Consider the following 19,060-nt stretch of genomic DNA (forward strand, 5'->3'; position numbering starts at 1 on the left):
TGCAAAGTGGTTTCCAATGGACCAAATTAAGAGTTTAAATCAGACAAAATAAATAAAACAATTAAGACAGGTCCCACCTCATTCATTCAACCCCACCGTGAGCCATCTTCAGTTTGATAAGTCTCTGGTGGTGCTACTGCCGGTATAGCTGGAGAGCTTTATTTCATGAAAACCTTGGAAAATATGTGTAATTAACTTCTGCTCGGTTCATTTGTAGCTGCCCAGCTAGACACCTTTGACTCTGGAGATAAACTGGCACAGCCAACGTGGGAGGATATTGTCACAAAATGTATTAGGAAATCAATCCCAATTCATTGACAATAACCTTTGTGCCACACTCTAGCCGTGTTGTTCACCAGTAGCCTCATCATTCAACCAATGCCCAATTCTCACCAGCACTTTCACACATTATCAACATGTCTGGTGTTCTGTGTGGGTTGGCGGGAAAACCAAGCCGTGTTCGGTCTCGCTCTTAGACACATCCCAGAATAACTGGTGCCCACATCTCCCCACTGCACAAAAGCACTCAGTGTCTCTCAGCACAAGAGTTGGGCTCTGTTCACGCCTACTCAGTTTACCCAGACGCACCCTCCTAGCAGTGGTCTGCTGTGGCGGTGGGCCACCAGACTGTGCCGTGCTGTGTTTCAGACAGTTCTCCTGGGTAAGGTCTCATCGCTTTGACCTTGACTAGTTTTGATTCCGTCTAAGGTAAAAACAGCCCTCCATACAATTATTAACTCTATTCACAGACTTATTTGGGGGTCAGAACAATCATACCATGCTCTTCATCTTTTAGCTTTTCCTTCTTTCAGTAACCTCAATCATAGTATGCTCCTTCAAGTCTCTAAAACTGTAGATCACTAAATTCTTCAGCTGATTCTGTTTGATATCGGTAACTCTGACAGACACTCCCTTGTCTTGTGGATCACTGTTGCGAGTCTTGTGATGTTTCTTTGATGCATTGGAGAAAAGAAAAAAAAAAGAATCTGCCTCGTACAAGACATCCCATGGTAACCAGTCATGAGGATCCACAGATTAGTCAGATCATGCTGTTGACAACGGCATAATATTGAGCCTCTTACATTAACAGATTTCTCAAATGATTCTAAACATCTAGGTAAAAATAGAGCAATCTAAACTTGTATCTTTTCTGAGACAAACACTCTGCAACCACAGAATACAAGGTCAAAAAGGAGCAATGCACATTTTATACAGCCAGAAACATTTTTATAAGACATGTTTCCAGAGTGCAATACTGTTTCATTGTTAGTGTGTCACTAGTCAACTGATCACGCAAGTGTAAGACGAGAAGCCCTCACTGTCGAAACCTAGCCTAGAAACTGGAGGAAGCCAAAATACCGGTTCTAGATGTAGTAGTACTGAGGCATGGTCTGGCAGCTTAGAAAACTAAAAAGGGGGTTGGGAAGTCCTAATAACCCAGCAGACTTCAGAAGGAAATGTGCAGAGAAATCAAATAGAGACTGTTTGGACGTGTGCAGTCATCACCACTCTAAGGAGACCGAGGGCTGCGCTCCCACCACACTCCTCCCGTTCAGATACACAGACATAGGTATCTCCCCCGCTCTCCTTCCCTTTGTTCAGAATATATACATATCCCCTTTTCTAAACAGACTTTTCATGAGCTCAATGCTGGGAGCGGGGAGGGGGGGGATGTGGCAGTGCAACTTTGCTTACAGAGAGCACGTGTCACACAGGAATATTTAACAGACGCAGGAACTCTAAACACTGTCTAATTGTTCCCAGTGATAAATATAGCCCAGTCCTCAAGTCATGTTGCTATTGTGAATACTAGGTTGGATGTCAATCATTTACTGCCTTTTACCAGACAAAAAAAAAAGAATGAAATGTTATTGCACAAGGCACTAGGGACTATACGTTATAACAGTCAGCTAAAAACTAGCCTACAATGTAACGCTGTATTTTTACAAAGTGAGGTTATTGAAAAACATCACATCATCCTCTTTATTAAGAATGTCATGATGCATAAGTATAGGCTTGAGTAACCAACGGGGTTAAATGAGGAAAAAAAAATATATATATATATATATATATTATTGCACTGTCAAAACTATTTAAAACATGTATATAACATTTCAGACGAAAAAGACAGCCTTGCGGGGTATGGATTTCTTAGTATAGCAGAAAGGTCATTGCTCCAGGGACAGCTGTTTGGGACCATGCTCCAGGGGATTGGGGGACGAAGGGGAGTGGGTCAGAGCTGAAGGTGAAGCTTTGTGGGTCCCCACGCACGACCAGCACACAAACACACTTGTGCACACACAGCGACTCAAGCCCAGTTTGGAAAGTGTCCAGTGGTGTCTGCTGTGGCAGAGGGGACAGCTGGCTCTCAGAGAGGCTAATCTGTGGTGCGCCACCCCACTCCATCATGAGACAGCTGAGTGAGTGAAGTGGGATGCAAGGAGGGGAATATGGTGGAGGGGGGTCTGGGGTATCAGCTGCCAGGCCAGTCTCTCCCCAAACAGGTGCATCAACAAGACGCCCCACTCTCCACTGCCACCCACCCACACTTAGACTGACCCACTTAGGAATGTGCTGCTTCCACCGAGTGCATAACACTAAAAAAGGTACCCCTCTTGTAGATGAATACAAATGCATACTAAACTGACTCCACTGCCAGTGATACCAGACACTGTCACATTGCATTACCTGTGCGACAGTTTTACATGTGACTTAGTGTTTACTTTTATACAGGCATACACAAATACCCCAACTAAATTTAACCATGCTATCCCTGAATCATTTGACTTCCATTGTGCATGAAACAGGGAAGTGATAGGAGTAGTGCTTGCTCTTTATAGAACAGCCCAGTGTGATTAAGGCATTTCCATGGTAAATCAAAGTGTTGCGTTATAAAGTATATCTCGGTGTCACACTGTTTGGCATGCTGTGTAACAGAAACAGGAATTATGGCCTTTGGGCTGACTGGCATTCTGCCCAGAGGGAGGGCCTTTAAAAAAGGGGGAAAACACTGAACTGGGTCACAGGGAAATTTACAATGAAAATGATGTAAATCAGAGATTGGCGAAGTGAGAGGTTACATTTATTTGAGGTAACAAATTACAGCACAATATTGTTTGTGTGGTATACATTTCATTAACTTTGGAAAGCTTATTCAATCTGAGGTTATCTTCAAAAATGCTGATGAGAGACTGCACTGATTCAGTTATACTCTCAAGAAATTGAATGTTGCGCCAAGATTTAATATCACAAATGATGAGTGAGATATTGCTATCTGAGGGGATTCTGCAATCAACTGCAGTTATTCAGCAATTACTGTGTTCAAAATACCACAGTCGGCAGCAGTTACTGCACTTTTACTACTACGAAATAACACATATGGAATCATGTAGTAACCAAAAAAAGTGTTAAATCAAAATATATTTTATATTTGAGAGATTCTTCAAATAGCCACCATTTGCCTTGACAGCTTTGCACACTCTTGGCATTCTCTCAACCAGCTTCACCTGGAATGCTTTTCCAACAGTCTTAAAGGTGTTCCCAAATATACTGAGCACTTGTTGGCTGCTTTTCCTTCACTCTGCGGTCAGACTCGTCCCAAACCAATTGGGTTGAGGTCGGGGGATTGTGGAGGCCAGGTCATCTGATGCAGCACTCCATCACTCTCCTTCTTGGTCAAAGAGCCCTTACACAGACATCATGGGAAAATGAAAAGAAATCAGCCAAGACCTCAGAAAAGAAATTGTAGACCTCCACAAGTCTGGTTCATCCTTGGGAGCAATTTCCAAAACGCCTAAAGGTACCACGTTCATCTGTACAAACAATAGTACGCAAGTATAAACACCATGGGACCACGTAGCCGTCACACCGCTCAGGAAGGAGACACGTTCTGTCTCCTAGAGATTAACGTACTTTGGTGCAAAAAGTGCAAATCAATCCCAGAACAACAGCAAAGGACCTTGTGAAGATGCTGGAGGAAACAGGTACAAAAGTATCTACATCCACAGTAAAACGAGTCCTACATCGACATAACCTGAGAGGCCGCTCAGCAAGGAAGAAGCCACTGCTCCAAAACCGCCATAAAAAAGCCAGACTACGGTTTGCAACCGCACATGGGGACAAAGATGGTACTTTTCGGAGAAATGTCCTCTGGTCTGATGAAACAAAAATAGAACTGTTTGGACATAATGATCATCGTTATGTTTTGAGGAAAAAGGGGTGGCTTGCAAGCCGAAGAACACCATCCCAACTGTGAAGCACGGGGGTGGCAGCATCATGCTGTGGGGGTGCTTTGCTGCAGGAGGGACTGGTGAACTTCACAAAATAAGTTAAAGCTTGGTTGCAAATGGGTCTTCCAAATGGACAATGACCCCAAGCATACTTCCAAAGTTGTGGCAAAATGGCTTAAGGACAACAAAGTCAAGGTATTGGAGTGGCCATCACAAAGCCCTGACCTCAATCCTATTGAAAATGTTTGGGCAGAACTGAAAAAGCGTGTGCGAGCAAGGAGGCCTACAAACCTGACTCAGTTACACCGGAACTGTGAAAAACTGAGTTTAAATGCATTTGGCTAAGGTGTATGTAAACTTCTGACTTCAACTGTATACATACACACACACACAAAGTGTGCTCCAAAGGATTAAATGATTTATAACTAAATATAAAAATGCACATATGTGGTTTACATCAAAACCACCAAAAAGCAACTATATCCTCTATAAATACAAAAGTAAATACAAAACACTTGTTTAGTTTGTCTTCTTAGAAGTGTTTGTACTGAAGCGCCACAAGCACATTAATAAACAACGGCTGAATGAATTAAACTTAGTCTCAAAGTAAATCTGAAACTGCACTATTCACAAACTATGCAGTAACATGCCGTTTGTAATGTCACCCCTAGATGTCAGCATTTGCATTGAGTGGATTCACTACAGTGAAGAAAATCTTCATGGCAACCTCGCAATGAGAGCTTGTTATGGACAAGAACACACTAGCTAGCTGTTCAGTGCAACAGAAAAAATCTTACTGAAACCATAATGTAAATTACACTGTTATTCAATATTAAATGTATTGGCTAGCTATATACATTTCAACAGCAACTGGCATGCGCTGATGACTCTAAACATTCATGCAGGAAAATGCTTGCCACATTGTTTTTAGGCACGCATGCACACACAAAAACATAATTTAGCTAGCTAGCAAATCTCATCATGAATGCAAGCAGGAACATGAATGATAGATCTGCGCCAACTGTCTTGCTTTTTGCAGATTGCATATTTCAGAAAACTAACTAAATAAGCCCACTAACTAGGGCTGACCGCAATTATTAGACTGGTCGATTGTTTGGTCGATAGGCTGTTGGGTCAACCGACATTTTTCGCTGTAGCGAATGTACATATACAGTGCATTCGGAAGGTATTCAGACCCCTTGACTTTTTCCACATTGTTACGGTACAGCCTTCTAAAATGGATTAAATTATATTTTTCCTCAATCTACACACAATACCCTATCATGACAAAGCGAAAACTGGTTTTTAGAAATGTTGGTACACTTAAATATAAAAACAGAAATACCTTATTTACATAAGTATTCAGACCCTTTGCTAGGAGACTCGAAATAGAGCTCAGGTGCATCCGGTTTCCATTGATCAACCTTGAGATGTTTCTACAACTTGATTGGAGTCCACCTGTGGTAAATTCAATTGATTGGACATGATTTGAAAAAGCACACACCTGTCTAGATAAGGTCCCACAGTTGACAGTGCATGTCAGAGCAAAAACCAAGCCATAAGGTCGAAGGAATTGTCTGTAGAGCTTAGAGAAAGGATTGTGTCGAGGCACAGATCTGGGGAAGGGTACCACAAAATGTCTGCAGCATTGAAGGTCCCCAAGAACGGTGTCAAGGGGTCTGAATACTTTCCGAATGCACTGTATATTTGTTTAATGGCACAAGAGACGCCTGTCTAAACAGCCAATTTATGCTTTATGAAAATCTGGTTGAGGCGCCATATGGATGGTGTGACGCAATTGCGGAGCCTCCAGAGGCACGCAGAGGCCAAATTGAGCTATGTACCGCATCGCCGTGCGCCTCTCAAATTTTGTAACAATGCGAAGGCTCCATATAGCTCCACATTGACATGATTGGTTGATGGTAGCCGAGGGCGGGATGTCCTGTATAAACATATATTCACTTCATTGACAACTTCCTTAAAAACAGCTCTACACAGCAAAGCGGAAGAAGTATGGATACCCTGACTTCTGCAGAGGCCATATCATCGTAAATGCTGCACTGCCAATGCAGACATCAGATTGACCATGCAGCGCTTTTTATTCCCGCCCATCTCAGTGAACTAAATCGATAGCGGAGGTCAAGACTAATCCATTGCTGAGGCCGCAGGGATGGCACAGTCCAAGAAGAAGGGTAGTGTGGCTGAACAATGCACGTCTCTCTCCAGAAAGGGCTCTCTCCCGCTAATTTGTGTACATTCATTGTGGAAATTGTTTGCATTTGATTGTTAGTGTATATTAATTCCCCATTACATATATCACCAGCAGTACATTTACAGTTCATTCCTATGGATTTCTAATCTACAATGTTTGTTTGGTTAAGGTAATGTCTGTTAATGCATTCAATATATTATTCCAGTCTTATCTTTTCTCATTGTCGGAGAGGACATGTCTTTTGCAGAGCGCACAACCTATGATGGGGCGGCAGGTAGCTTAGTGGTTAAGAGCGTTGTGCCAGCAACCGAAAGGTCGCTGGTTCTAATCCCCGAGCCGACTAGGTGAAAAATCTGTCGATGTGCCCTTGAGCAAGGCACTTAACCCTAATTTCTCCTGTAAGTCGCTCTGGATAAGAGCGTCTGCTAAATGACTAAAATGTAAATGTAATGATGCACTTGTGAGAAACAAGTTTTGGTTTATTTCATTCCATTTAAGAGTTTTGTCAATTTAGTCAGTGTTTTGTTTGGAGCGCTCCTGTCAATGTTGAGTAAGGACGCGCACCTGACTACGCATAGAAGTAGGCCTATAGGCTGACTACCTGGCCTGTACGCAAATACATGCATTTAAAATGAGCCCATTTGGGAATCTGATAGTATTTCTGATCTGATAAATGCGCCACCACTAATGAGCTGTGGAGCTTCTCAAAGTAATGTTTTCTTCACCTCAAACAGCAAGCAACCGAAGTCAGTAATTTCTCAATGTAATTAAAAATATTTCTAGCTCTCTCCCTTTCGATACCCTCTCAGCGTTAAAAGGGAAAAAAGTCATGCTCTGATGCAGTAGAAACGTCATAAAATAGTTACTTCTTACCCCTTGCGCAAATAGCCTACAACATCTGTCCCGAGCTCACTGGCGCTGGAAACTGCTGGCCCAGCATATTTTATACAATGTTGCAAAGAGCTTCAGGCCGGACCCAAGTTAACAACTCATACAATGTTTCAAGTTCATGCAGACAGGTCATGCGTGGCCAATGTGATTTATAGGATATTACTTTTTTTTTTAAAACAGGATATTTTCTACCTACAGGTTGCAAAGATTTTATTTGTTGGCTTTATAGGCTATTTGTACATAGTTGGCAATGGCAATAGAAGTTACGTTTTAGGTTTGTATCATTTAAAATGTAGATATAATTTTTATTCACCACACAATGATTGAGATATTTTATAAATATAAAAACATAAATTATAAATTAAATGAAAATGTTCCACAAAATTGTGCATATGAAAACCATAACTGGCACGCAGATCAGTAGAAATGGTAAGATAAATAGGCATTCCACATGAGAAAGTTTGGTACCACCAAGACTCCTCCTACAGCTGGCCGCCCGCCTAAACTGAGCAATCGGGGGAGAAGGGCCTTGGTCAGGGAGGTGACTAAGAACCCAATGGTCACTAGCAGAGCTCTAGAGTTCCTCTGTGGAGATGAGAGAACCTTCCAGGAGTACAACCATCTCTGCAGCACTCCACCAACCAGGCCTTTATTGTGGAGTGGCCAGACGGAAGCCACTCTTCAGTAAAAGGCACATAACAGCCCGCTTGGAGTTTGCCCAAAGGTACCTAAAGACTCCCAGACCAAGAGAAACAAGATTCTCTGGTCTGATGAAACCAAGATTGTACTCTTTGGCCTGAATGCCAAGCGTCACGTCTTGAGGAAACTTGGCACCATCCCTACGGTGAAGCATGGTGGTGGCAGCATCAAGCTGTGGGGATGTTTTTCAGCGGCAGGGACTGGGAGACTAGTCAGGATTGGGGCAAAGGTTCACCTTCCAACAGGACAACGATCCTAAGCACACAGCCAAGACAACGCAGGAGTGGCTTCGGGACAAGTCTCTGAATGTAATTGAGTGGCCCAGCCAGAGCCCGGACTTGAACCCGATCGAACATCTCTGGAGAGACCTGAAAACAGCTGTGCAGCAACACTTCCCATCCAACCTGACAGAGCTTGAGAGGATCTGTAGAGAAGAATGGGAGAAACTCACCAAATACAGGTATGCCAAGCTTGTAGCGTCATACCCAAGAAGGCTAGATGCTTTAATCACTGCCGAAGATGCTTCAACAAAGTACTGAATACTTATGTAAATGTAATATTTCCGTTTTTTTTTTTCTTCTAAAAAACAGTTTTTGCTTCGTCATTATGGGGTATTGTGTGTAGATTGATGAGGAACAAAACCAATGTAAAACAATTTTAGAATAAGGCTGTAACGTAACATGTGGAAAAAGTCAAAGGGTCTGAATACTTTCCGAAGGCACCGTGTGTGTGTTTAACTATTCTTATGGGGACTTCTGAAGAATAGTAAACCAACAAAGATTTGACCAACTGGGGACATTTTGATGGTCCCCACAATATCAAATGCTATTTCTAGGGGGTTTAGGGTTAAGGTTAGAATTCAAATCAAATCAAATTTTGGTTGTCACAAACACGTGTTTAGCAGATATTATTGCGGGTGTAGCGAAATGCTTCTGCTTCTACCACCAGTAAAATCTAACAAGTAATATCTAACAATTTCACAACATATACCCTATACACACAAATCTACAGTTGAAGTCGGAAGTTTACATACATTTAGGTTAGAGTCATTAAAACTTTGTTTTTCAACCACTCCACAAATTTCTTGTTAACAAACTATAATTTTGGCAAGTCGGTTAGGACATCTACTTTGTGCATGACACAAGTAATTTTACCAACAATTGTTTACAGACAGATTATTTCACTTATAATTCACTGTATCACAAATCCAGTGGGTTAGAAGTTTACATACACTAAGTTGACTGTGCCTTTAAACAGCTTGGAAAATTCCAGAAAATGATGTCATGGCTTTAGAAGCTTCTGATAGGCTAATTGACATCATTGGAGTCAAATGGAGATGTACTTGTGGATGTATTTCAAGGCCTACCTTCAAACTCAGTGCCTCTTTGCTTGAGTTTAAATGTATTTGGCTAAGGTGTATGTAAACTTCCGACTTCAACTGTAAGTATGGAATGGAATTAAGAATACATATATGGACGAGCAATGACAGAGCTGCATGGACTAAGACAGTAGAATATTATAGAATACAGTGTATACATATGAGATGAGTAGTGCAAGATATGTAAACATTATTATAGTGACTAGTGTTCCATTTCTTAAAGTGGCCAGTGATTTCTATAGGCAGCAGCAGCCTCTAATGTGCTAGTGATGGCTATTTAACAGTCTGATGGCCTTGAGACAGAAGCTGTTTTTCAGTCTCTCGGTCCCAGCTTTGATGCACATGTACTGCCCTCGCCTTCTGGATAATAGCGGGGTGAACAGGCAGTGGCTCGGGTGGTTGATGTCCTTGATGATCTTTTTGGCCTTCCTGTGACATCGTGTGCTGTAGGTGTCCTGGAGGGTTGGTAGTTTGCCCCCGGTAATGCATTGGGTAGACCGCATCATCCTCTGGAGAGCCTTGCGGTTGCGGGCGGTGCAGTTGCCGTACCAGGCGGTGATACAGCCCGACAGGATGCTCTCAATTGTACATCTGCAAAAGTTTGAGAGTGTTTTAGGTGCCAAGCCAAATTTCTTCAGCTTCCTGACGTTGAAGAGCCTCTGTTGCGCCTTCTTCTTGTCAGTGATGTGTACGCCAAGGATCTTGAAACTTTCCACCTTCTCCACTGCGGTCCTGTCGATGTGGATAGGGGGGGGGGTGCACCCTCTGCTGTTTCCTGGAGTCCACGATCATCTTTGTTTTGATGACTTTGAGTGAGGTTATTTTCCTGGCACCACACTCCCAGAGCCCTCACCTCCTCCCTATAAGCTGTCTCGTCATTGTTGGTAATCAAGCCTACTACTGTTGTGTCGTCTGCAAACTTGAATGATTTGGAGGCGTGCTAGGCCACGCAGTCATGGGTGATCAGGGAGTACAGGAGGGGGCTGAGCACACACCCTTGTGGGGCCCCTATGTTGAGGATCAGCGAAGTGGAGTTTCCTATCTTCACCACCTTGGGGCGGCCCATCAGGAAGTCTAGGACCCAATTGCACAGGGCGGGGTTCAGTTCCAGGGCCTCAAGCTTAATGATGAGCTTGGAGGGTACTATGGTGTTGAAGGCTGAGCTATAGTCAATGAACAGCATTCTGAAGTAGGTATTCCTCTTGTCCAGATGGGATAGGGCAGTGTGCAGTGTGATGGCGATTGCATCGTCTGTGGATCTATTGGGGCGGTAAGCAAATTGAAGTGGGTCTAGGGTGACAGGTAAGGTAGAGGTGATGTGATCCTTGACTAGTCTCTCAAAGCACTTCATGATGACAGAGGTGAGTGCTACGGAGCGATAGTAATTTAGTTCAGTTACCATTGCTTTCTTGGGTACAGGAACAATGGTAGCCATCTTGAAGCATGTGGGGACAGCAGACTGGGATAGGGAGAGATTGAATATGTCCGTAAACACACCAGCCAGCTGGTCTGCGCATGCTCTGAGGACACGGCTAGGGATGCCGTATGGGCCGGCAGCCTTGCGAAGGTTAACATGCTTAAATGTCTTACTCACGTTGGCCACAGAGAAGGAGAGCCCACAGTCCTTGGTAGTGGGCCGCGTCGATGGCACTGTTATCCTCAAAGCGGGCGAAGAAGGTGTTTATAGTTTGTCCTGAAGCAAGACGTCGGTGTCGGCGACGTGGCTGGTTTTCCTTTTGTAGTCCGTGATTGTCTGTAGATCCTGCCACATACGTCTCGTGTCTGAGCCGTTGAATAGCGACTCCACTTTGTCTCTATACTGACGTTTTGCCTGTTTAATTGCCTTGCAGAGTGAATAGCTACACTGGTTGTATTCTGCCATATTCCAAGTAACCTCTCCATGGTTAAATGTGGTGGTTCACGCTTTCAGTTTTGCACGAATTCTGCCATCTATCCATGGTTTCTGGTTAGCGTAGGTTTTATTAGTCACAGTGGGCACAACATCTCCTATACACTTCCTGATAAACTCAGTCACCGTTTCAGTGTATTCGTATAAATTATTTTCGCAAGCTTCCCGGAACATATCCCAGTCCCTGTGATCAAAACAATCTTGAAGCGTGGATTCCGATTGGTCAGACCAGCGTTGAATAGTCTTTAGCACTGGTACTTCCTGTTTGAGTTTCTGCCTATAGGAAGGGAGGAGCAAAATGGAGTCGTGGTCAGATTTGCCGAAAAGAGGGCGGGGGAGGACCTTGTAAGCATCCCGGAAGTTCGAATAGCAACGGTTGAGTATTTTAGCAGCCCGAGTACAACAGTCGATATTTTGATAGAACTTCGGCAGCCTAGTCCTCAAATTTGCTTTGTTAAAATCGCCTGCTACAATAAATGCAGCCTCAGGATATGTGGTTTCCAGTTTGCATAAAGTCCAGTGAAGTTCCTTGAGGGCCGTCGTGGTATCGGCTTGAGGGGGGATATACATGGCCGTGACTATAACCAAAGTTTAAAAATTATCTTGGGAGATAATACGGTCGGCATTTGATTGTGAGGTTTTCTAGGTCAGGTGAACAAACGGACTTGAGTTCCTGTATGTTACTACAATTACACCATGAGTCGTTAATCATGAAACATACACATTCGCCCTTCTGCTTCCCGGAGAGATATTTATTCCTGTCTGCGTGATGAACTGAGAACCCATCTGGCTGGACCGATTTCAACAGAATATCCCGAGAGCGCCATGTTTCCATTTATTTTCAACTCTCCATTTCGCAGCTTTTCCCTTACTGAATTAGACATTGGCCTTTATGCCTCAGTGGATTTTTGCCTCAGTGGATAGACTAACTTTTTCTGCCCATACCCAAAATCGATTGCAGTGTAGGCTATTTGGCGTATGTAAAGTTATGCCCTAAAGCTTAGGCTTACAGCCAAATGCCAGATAGCCTAAAAATAATGAAAGAAAAACCTAAAATGTAGCCTATAGATATACATTTCACAAGAACGATACAAAATATTTCATGACCCTAAGCCCGGCAGCTTAGCCCGAAAAATAGAAAACTGTGAAAAACGGAAACCTGGAAAAACTAAATGGAGAACTGAATTTGGGGGGAAATAAAATATTTTATAGGGCCCTAGGTCCGATAGCTTCTGAATCTTCAATCAATGCAGACAGGGAGACCGTGAAAATAACCATGTCTAATGTTTTTAGGCATCAGGTAAATTTGTGCTCTAGGGTTGGATTGTCAGACTAAAGACTACATCTGTCGTAACAGCAGTGGGTGGCACACTACTACCACCACCACCTATGGCTGAGGTTTCTGTTCCGCTCATTGCAAGACTCAGCATGCAGTAGATGCTGACTGATAACAAATGATTGATCTTTCATGGCTTGGTTCTTGGACCATCATTTGTCTAGCAGCCACCAGCTGAGGCTTCACCAGAGGTGGACTGGGGCCTTCAGAAAGTATTCATAAACCTTTGACTTATTCCACATTTTGTTGCGTTACAGCCTGAATTCAAAATGTTCCCCCCCCCCCCCTCCCATTTTACACACACTACGCCAATAATGACTACGTGTAAACATATTTTGTTTTTTGTAAATGTATTGAAAATATAATCTAATTTACATACCCGAGTCAATACTTTGTAGAAGGACCTTCGGCGGCGATTACAGCTGTGAGTCTTTTTGGATAAGTCTCAGAGCTTTGCACTTCTGGATTGTACAATATTTGCCCATTATTCTTTAAAAGAAATTCAAGCTCTGTCAAGTTGATTGTTGATCATTGCTAGACAGCATTTTCAAGTCTTGGCATAGATTTTCAAGCCAAAACTGTAACTAGGCCACTCAGGAACGTTCAACGTCGTCTTGGTAAGCAACTCCACTGTAGATTTGAACTTATTTTGGGGTTATTGTCCTGCTGAAAGGTGAATTCACCTCCTAGTATCTGTTGGAAAGCAGACAACCAGGTTTTCCTCTAGGATTTTACCTGTGCTTATAGCTGTATTCAGTTTATTTTATCCCCAAAAACTCCCAAATCTGTGCCGGTGACAAGCGTACTCATAACATGATGCAGCCACCACCATGCTTGAAAATATGAAAAGTGGTACTCAGTGATATGTCGTAATGGATTTGCCCCAAACATAACACTTTGTATCGAGGACAAAAAGTGCATGTCTTTGCCACATTTTTTGCAGTATTACTTAAGCGCCTGGTTGCAAACAGGATGCATGTTTTGGAATGTTGTTATTCTGTACAGGCTTCCTCCTTTTTAGTCTCATTTAGGTTAGTATTGTGGAGTTACTACAATGTTGTTGAGCTATCCTCAGTTCTCATTTCCCAAGCATTATACTCTGTGACCGTTTTTAAATCACCATTGGCCTAATCCCTGAGCAGTTTCCTTCCTCTCTAGTGAGTTAGGAAGGACGCCTGTTTCTTTGTAGTGACTAGGTGTATTAATTCACCATAAAAAAAGCCTAATTAATAACTACACCTCAAAGGGATATTCAGCTTCTGCTTTTTATTTATCAATCGGTGCCCTTCTTTGCGAGGCATTGAAAAACCTCCCTGGTCTTTGTGGAAGGGTCGGTGCTTGAAATTCAATACTCGATTGAGGGCCCTTACAGATAATTGTATGTTTTTGTACAGAGATGGGGAAGTCATTCAAAAATCATGTTAACCACTATTACTGAACACGGAATGAGTCCATGCAACTTAAGCACAAATCTACTCCTGAACTTATTTAGGCATGCCATAAAGGGGTTGAATAATTTTTCGCTTTAAAAGGTATTAATAAATGTACAAAATTCCACTGACATTATGGGGTATTGCGTTAAGATCAGTGACAAAATCTATTTTATGTTCAGGCTGTAACAACAAAATGTGGAAAAAGTAAAAGGGGTGTGAATACTTTCTGAAGGCACAATCTTTATTTAAGAGGTTCTGGAAAAGAAAGGCGCCAAGCAGGACTACTGCGGGGCACTCTATGCGGAGAGTGAATGATGGCTCAGGGCACGACATTAACGCTTGTCTGGGACAAGTAAAAAGAGTCGGGCAGGAACAATATAGATTGAAGTTGTCCGAATGAACAAGTAAAAAAATCTAAAATCAAAAGCACAATATCAAACAATTACTCTGATCAGAGGCGCCAAAATTGGAATAATATTCTTATTTTTCATGTACATTAATAAAAAAGCGTAGGAGATATGCATATTGGCTAAAGCTTCATTTCCAAACCGATGCTGACATGGAGGCGGCAGAAAATGCAGCGAAACTTTAATGAGACAATCACATAAATATATGCTAAACACCAGTCATGTTTGACAAATATAATGAAGGCTAATTAACATCAATGTCTAAAGGCTTGATTCTGTCGGCATACTCAAGGCATTGCATTTTGGAACATTCACACGTAGCCATGTGCACATTGTATATGAAGTGTATAATATGAAGAAATGCAACTTTATCAACATTTCAAGCTAAAAAAACGGTCTGATCGGTTGCATCAGCCTCACTGCTTAACACTTTCTTTATGTGCAGTGGTTGTATGAATTTTGGATCTGTCGTCTGTCTGTTTTGAACCAACATTTTTTTTTTTATCGTCCCAAGGACAACGGGAAGCCCTTAATTTCGAGCACCGTAGGGAATTATTTTATAAAAGACATAGAAAGTATGGTTGTAATTGTAATGTTGCAATATTTTTAGGCTACCAAGTGTGGCAAACCATCCTCCAGGAGAGCCTTAAAAGGGCAGTGTTGTATTTTCAGACAGGCTTAAATATGCAAAGAAGCCAATACGCAGTGTACCCTATGTTTTTGTCGGTTTCTATGGTAAAAAAGATAGTATTGCATTTTATTTTGTAAAGTGGTTCCTTGTATCATACAATGATGTAAAATAGGTAACAGACTTTTTTGGGGGACTAGTGAAGTAAAAAAAATATGTCCTACTTGTATGAAGGACAAGTGGCTAACAAAATGTATGTCAAGCTCTGTGACTGGTCAATGGCCTCTTCTTGACACCAAAAAACAAGGGGGGGGGGGGGAGTACTGAAAGAGAATTAATCTTGCTTATACAGCATGTCAACATCTTGCATTATATCTATACTTATTCCACCCCTCCTTATTCCACCCCTTTAAGTGTCAGTAAAATGTCCAGGGTCAAGTGACGAAGAGAAAGATTATCCCAGCCATTGCATTTATGGCAAGATACCATTAGGCCTAACTGCAGAACTGAACAACATGGCGAATGCCACTGCGCAGTTGCACACCAAAACATAGGCAGGATATCAATATCCAAACAAAGGTACATTTACAGGAAACAAAGTCAAGGTAGCTGGCCACGCCTTTTTTAATACCATGGTTTGATTTGAGCTTCTAGGGGGTGAGCCATGACAGCAAGCCAAGGACTTACTGCTTCTGTGTAAAGGAGTGGTGGCCTTGCATCACAGAATTCCAAGAACTAACAGTTATTTCCCCATCGGGAGATAACAACTCTAAATATCAAGATCAGAGTGGCTGATAAATCTAAAATGTAAAATCTAAAGAAGTAAAACAGTAGGCCTATTCTTCCAAACAATCACCCTCTGAAGTAGGTTTATAGAAGGTTCATCCTCAACCAGTAATGTTCAAAGTCAGTTTGGATTTAGAGTTTTAGAATCAGTCCTAGACACTGTTGACAGTACCCAGTTTGAACAGGTTTATGCACTACTTTGTGTACCCTCACTAACCAAAACCTATGCAACCACAGATTGTATCGTATGCTGCAAAACCATTGTTTAAACTCAGAAGCATTAGCTTCGCTAAACGGTGACAGCACTTTATGTGCATGCAAGGCTGAACAAACACTGATTTATACTCTGTTATTACGGCAAGAAAAACATGTGCATTCCTTTCTAACTTCAACATAGTGGCCAGGAACATAAGCAGAGCATGTAGTAACAAATCATTTAAAAAAAGGGGAGCTATAACAAAAGAGCTGAATACAAAGGCAAGTGCCAAGTAACTCCACTGTCGGAAACAAAGAAAAACCAGCAGCAGATCCATCCAGGTCATGGCTAGTGACACTGACAGTAGTTGGAGGCCTGCCTGCCTGCAGGGATGCAAACTGGTGAGGATTCAAAATTATTTATAAGAAGTTGCCTATTTTCAGAGTGGGATTGTCACAATACCAAAATGTCTCTAACGATGTGATACCAGGCCAAGTATCACGATACAGAGTAGTATCGTGATACCACAGGGTTTGCCCCACCACAGGATGCCTGTTTCCGTTTTCCATATGTTCTGCACAAAAACCTGTCCCTGATATTCACACCTGTACTCAATACAACAAATTGAATTTAACTTCACTGTTGAAAAGGCTACTGTAGAGAATAGCTGATTTGCTCATATCCAAAGGCCAACCTGTGATTGGGCAGGAGTCTCTCTCTCTCACACACACACACACACACACACACAAACTGCTCTCAAAAAGTTAGGCACCAAACAGAATTTAAGGAACACCAGAGAAATATATTTTTTTTCATCAGGTTTAGTTTAGGATTACAGTGCTTTCACTTTTCCAACATTTTGTTACATTACAGCCTCATTATAATAGGGATTAAATTGTTTAATCTACACACAATAGCCCATAATGACAAATCAAAAAAACAGTTTTATTTGAAAATAGAAAACTGAAATAATTTACATAAGTATTCAGACCCTTTACTCAGTACTTTGTTGAAGCATCTTTGGCAGTGATTACAGCCTAGAGTCTTCTTGGGTATGATGCTACAAGCTTGGCACATGTATTTGGGGAGTTTCTCCCATTCTTCTCTGCAGATCCTCTCAAGCTCTGTTAGGTTAGATGGGGAGCGTCGCTGAACAGCTATTTTCAGGTCTCTCCGGAGATGTTCGATCGGGTTCAAGTCCGGGCTCTGACTGGGCCACTCAAGGATATTCAGACTTGTCCCGAAGCCACTCCTGCGTTGTTTTGGAAGGTGACCCTTCTCCCCAGTCAGAGGTCCTGAGCACTAAGAATCTCTGTACTTTACTCTGTTAATCTTTCCCTCGATCCTGACTAGTCTCCCAGTCCCTGCCGCTGAAAATCATCCCTACAGCATGATGCTGCCACCACCATGCTTCACCGTAGGGATGGTGCCATGTTTCCTCCAGATGTGACACTTGACATTCAGGCCAAAGAGTTCAATCTTGGTTTCATCAGACCATATAATCTTGTTTCTCATGGTCTGAAAGTCTTTAAGTGCCTTTTGGCAAACTCCAAGCGGGCTGTCATGTGCTGCAGAGATGGTTGTCTTTCTGGAAGGTTCTCCCATCTCTGGAAGGTTCTCCCATCTCCACAGAGGAACTCTGGAGCTCTGTCAGTGACCATCGGGTTCTTGGTCACCTCCCTGACCAAGGCCCTTCTCCCCTGATTGCTCAGTTTGGCCGGGCGGCCAACTCTAGGAAGAGTCTTGGTAGTTCCAAACTTCTTCCATTGAAGAATGATTGAGGCCACGGTGTCCTTGGGGACCATTTTTTGGTACCCTTCCCCAGGTCTGTGCCTCGACAAAATCCTGTCTCAGAAATCTATGGACAATTCTGTCGACCTCATGGCTTAGTTTTTGGTCTGACATGAACTGTCAACTGTGGGACCTTATATAGACAGGTGTGTGCCTTTCCAAATCATGTCCAATCAATTGAATTTACCACAGGTGGACTCCAATCAAGTTGTAGAAACATCTCAAGGACGATCAATAGAAACAGGATGCACCTGAGCTCAATTTTGAGTCTCATAGCAAAGGGTCTGAATACTTATATGAATAAAGTATTTAAGGTCATTGTTTGTAGATCAAGTACATTTTTTATTTATTTAATCCATTTTAGAATAAGGCTGTAACGTAACAAAATGTGGAAAAAGTCAAGGGGTCTGAATACTTTCCGAATAATAAACAATGCTGATTTTCAGGGGTATGGCTGTAATCCTTCACAGAAAGTCAGCCTGACAGAAACTGGCACTAACATTTTAAAACGGTTACAAAATGAATAATTCAAAAGCCACTATACATGTTGTATAATAGCAATGATAATTTCATTAATAATGGATTGTGTCACTTGATCTCTAGGGAGAGAGGGGGGAGTTTGGTCACAGTATCAATACCGATACTGTATCGTGCTTCAGAGCTATGTTCTTAACTGAAAGCACATGAGCCGAAAACAAGTGCACGCACACACAAATTCCAAACTGTCCTGCAAATCTTCAGAACTCCTGCCCTACGGGCGTTCTCAGTTTTAAGTGTAGGCGTATCTGTTGCTCATCCGAAATCCCCGTTGTACTTCATAGATGTACACAGAACCACACTGAAATACTTACTCAGTAGTAGCTTAAGCACCACAGCAAAAAAAAACACCACAAAAAAAAACGACTGACCTACTCTGCATCATATTACGTGAAAGAGCAATTCATGCCACATGACAAGAACAGTTGACTCCCCTTTCAAACTAGAATTGTCTAAGTCATCTACTGTTGTTATAGAAGGGATGAACACAGTAGATACACATCTCTGCCTTTTACCTCTTGTTCCAGTCGCCATATCTGCCACCTTCTGAAAGGCATCCAGGAAAGAGCTTGTGACGATAATGGTCGCCCTGAAAGATAAAACATTTTTTTTTAATGAGAATCATTCA

At 42.2% G+C, this 19,060-nt stretch overlaps 1 protein-coding gene across 2 annotated transcripts in view; it reads right to left on the reverse strand.

Moving 5' to 3' along the window:
- LOC311134154 (protein MTSS 2-like) overlaps positions 1 to 19,060 on the reverse strand; it is a 139,499-nt gene that overhangs the window by 86,770 nt on the left and 33,669 nt on the right. For both annotated transcript variants that reach the window (XM_084167761.1, XM_084167760.1), the window contains exon 3: positions 18,948 to 19,021. In XM_084167761.1, coding sequence (XP_084023887.1) covers positions 18,948 to 19,021 — 74 coding nt within the window. The remainder of the gene's footprint in view (positions 1 to 18,947; positions 19,022 to 19,060) is intronic.

This window comes from Coregonus lavaretus (assembly GCF_964263955.1).
Source record: "Coregonus lavaretus genome assembly, chromosome: 8".
Classification (NCBI taxonomy): Eukaryota; Metazoa; Chordata; class Actinopteri; order Salmoniformes; family Salmonidae; genus Coregonus; species Coregonus lavaretus.